The sequence below is a fragment of the Salvia splendens genome, chromosome 5 (genome assembly GCF_004379255.2).
Source record: "Salvia splendens isolate huo1 chromosome 5, SspV2, whole genome shotgun sequence".
NCBI classification, from domain to species: domain Eukaryota; kingdom Viridiplantae; phylum Streptophyta; class Magnoliopsida; order Lamiales; family Lamiaceae; genus Salvia; species Salvia splendens.
This window is the reverse complement of record NC_056036.1, coordinates 41405811-41408375: the sequence shown is the minus strand read 5'-3', so window position 1 is coordinate 41408375 and position 2565 is coordinate 41405811. Positions and strand designations below refer to the sequence as shown.

The following is a 2565-nucleotide window of genomic DNA, read 5'->3' as shown; positions in this document are numbered from 1 at the left end:
CAGACAAAGCCATTAAATTCTCTGGCAGTAAAATTCTGACGGTAAAAACTTGTCTCCTTTTATCAAGCGCAGTACAAACCGCAGAAGGGCGGATCTGGTCAAACTCCCTTTGACCGCTTTCCAATGGTAAATACGGACAAAAGATGACACCCAGGGGCAAACCCGTAATTCCCCACCCCTATCTCTTTAAAACGAGAAACAAAATTTTTACTTTTCCCAGTATATATAAAATGCGTCGTTCTCTCTCTATTATCTCTAACCCCATCTCCATATTCAAAGACGAAGAAGAATCTCATCTCACACACTGGAAAAATCCAGCTCTGTTGTAGAATTTGTAGAATGAGAACGAGAAGAGGTCTGTGTTATCCTAAAGCGACGAATGATGATGACAGCTATAGATTGCTGAAGAAACGGAAGGTGGAATTAGACGGAGATTTCGCCGGACGGCGTGAGTTTTTTGATTCTCTGCCGGATGATCTCATTCTGTCTGTTCTCTGCAAACTAAGCTCCACCGCTGGATGCTCATCCGATTTCCTCAGTGCTGTGATGACGTATGTGTAATTGTAATCGTGTTTTTGAGATTTGATTTTCAATTTCTGATCGATTTTGTGATTTTCGCGGTATAGATTGATTTCTGGAGTTTATGATTGAATGAATCTGATCTATTTTTGGTTTCTGTTTCTGTTTCTGTTTCTGTTTAATCAACAGTTGCAAAAGGCTGAATGGATTGGGAATGAGCTCGATCGTGCTGTCGAAGGCTAGCCGGAGAATGCTGGCGGTGAAGGCGAAGAGCTGGTCGGAATCGAGCCACCGGTTTCTCAAGCGCGTCGCCGATACCGGAAATGCAGAAGCCTGCTTCACGCTAGGCATGGTGAGTGCTTTCGTTTGCCGATTGAGTAATTTCCTTCTGCTTCTAAAAATTGCGATTAAATTCGAAAATAATGAGTTTATCGTTATCGGTTGCAACAGATTCAGTTTTACTGCCTGCAAAACCGAGGCAGCGGCGCGTCTCTGATGGCGAAAGCAGCGATCGCATCTCACGCGCCGGCGCTGTACTCACTCGCCGTCGTGCAGTTCAACGGCAGCGGCGGCACGAAGAGCGACAAGGACCTCCGCGCCGGCGTCTCGTTGTGCGCACGCGCCGCCTTCCTCGGCCAAATCGACGCCCTCCGCGAGCTCGGCCACTGCCTCCAGGACGGCTACGGCGTGAAGAAGAACATCGAGGAGGGGCGCCGCTTCCTGATCCAGGCTAACGCGCGCGAGCTCGCCGCCGTGCTCGTTTCCTGCCCGGCGGCGGTGGTGCCGCCGTCATGGCTGACGTGGAGCCCCCGCCGCCAGGGCGGCGTCGGCGACGCCGGATGCCCGCTGCTGAGCGATTTCGGCTGCAATGTGCCGTCGCCCGAGCAGCACCCTGCGAACCGTTTTTTATCGGATTGGTTCGCAGACCGGACCGGGAACGTTCCCGGTCCAGGCCTCCGGCTCTGCTCGCACACGGGGTGCGGCAGGCTGGAGACACGTAGGCACGAGTTTCGTCGCTGCTCGGTGTGCGGAGCAGTGAATTACTGCTCACGCGCTTGTCAAGCGCTTGATTGGAAACTCCGCCATAAGGCGGAGTGCGCACTGGTGGAGCGATGGGCCGACGGCGAGGCCGAGGGACTGTGAATGTGACATCAGTCTTTTTTTTGGGAGGAATCTATGATTATTTTTTTAGTTGGGGTGGAAAATTGAATTAATTATAAAATTAGTTGACGGTTATTTTAAATTGTACAGAGATGTAAAAGCGGGGGTTTATTTTAGAGCGACATTTTCCCTCTCGTCTCTGTATAAAAACTAATGTTAGTTTATAGGAGAAAATGGTTATTATTTGAAGTGGAGTAGTATTTCTAATGATTGGGGTTTGTGATACTATGAATTAATAATTTGTGCTAATGCTCAAAACATGGGTCGAAATTATGGGGGGAGTTGATGTGGTTAGGTAATGGGAGAGCAAATCACATGAAAAGTGGGACATGTTGTGGGCAATAGAGGTATGATTTTCTTGACAAGAAAGTGAAGCATTGATTCTTTTGATGTGTGAAACAGTGCTGGGGTTGATAGTACAAATTCAAATTATAAACTAGATAGTAGTACTAGTTAGGTAATTAAATGACATAATTGTGTGTGAAATTTGTTGGGAGCTTGCTAGTCTTGATCTCGGGAGCATTCGATTTATGATTCGAGTATTGTTTCGTCTATCTTTCGTGTTATGCCTTTTCTACTAGCTTTTCTTTCTTTTTTTTTGTTGGTATATGGCTCGTGTTGTGTCTATCTTTATGCATGTTAAACTTTGGTAATGGTTTGGTGCGTTGTTTTGTTAGATTTTTGACTGTTGGATAGTAGCTCGTCTCAATTTGCAAGGTTCAACATGTGTTTTTTTCATAGAAAAATACGTGAAGTCACTGTAGAAGAAGATTTTTTTATAGTAATAAAACTTTTACGTAAAAATATTGGTATCAAATACTTAACTCATGTTGATGCTAAAGATAAAGGTTTGTTTATAATGTGTGTTGTATATTTGAAGTTATG

The 2565-nt window shown here is 45.5% G+C and overlaps 1 protein-coding gene across 1 annotated transcript; it reads left to right on the top strand.

Annotated features, from left to right (window-relative positions):
- Window positions 1-240: 240 nt before the first annotated feature.
- On the top strand, window positions 241-2211 carry LOC121805613 (F-box protein At1g67340-like). The gene is made up of 3 exons (XM_042205535.1): window positions 241-551; window positions 709-871; window positions 970-2211. Exons 1-3 carry the CDS (start codon window positions 340-342, stop codon window positions 1660-1662), a joined length of 1068 nt encoding a protein of 355 aa, XP_042061469.1. The 5' UTR covers window positions 241-339; the 3' UTR covers window positions 1663-2211.
- The last annotated feature ends 354 nt before the right edge of the window (window positions 2212-2565 follow it).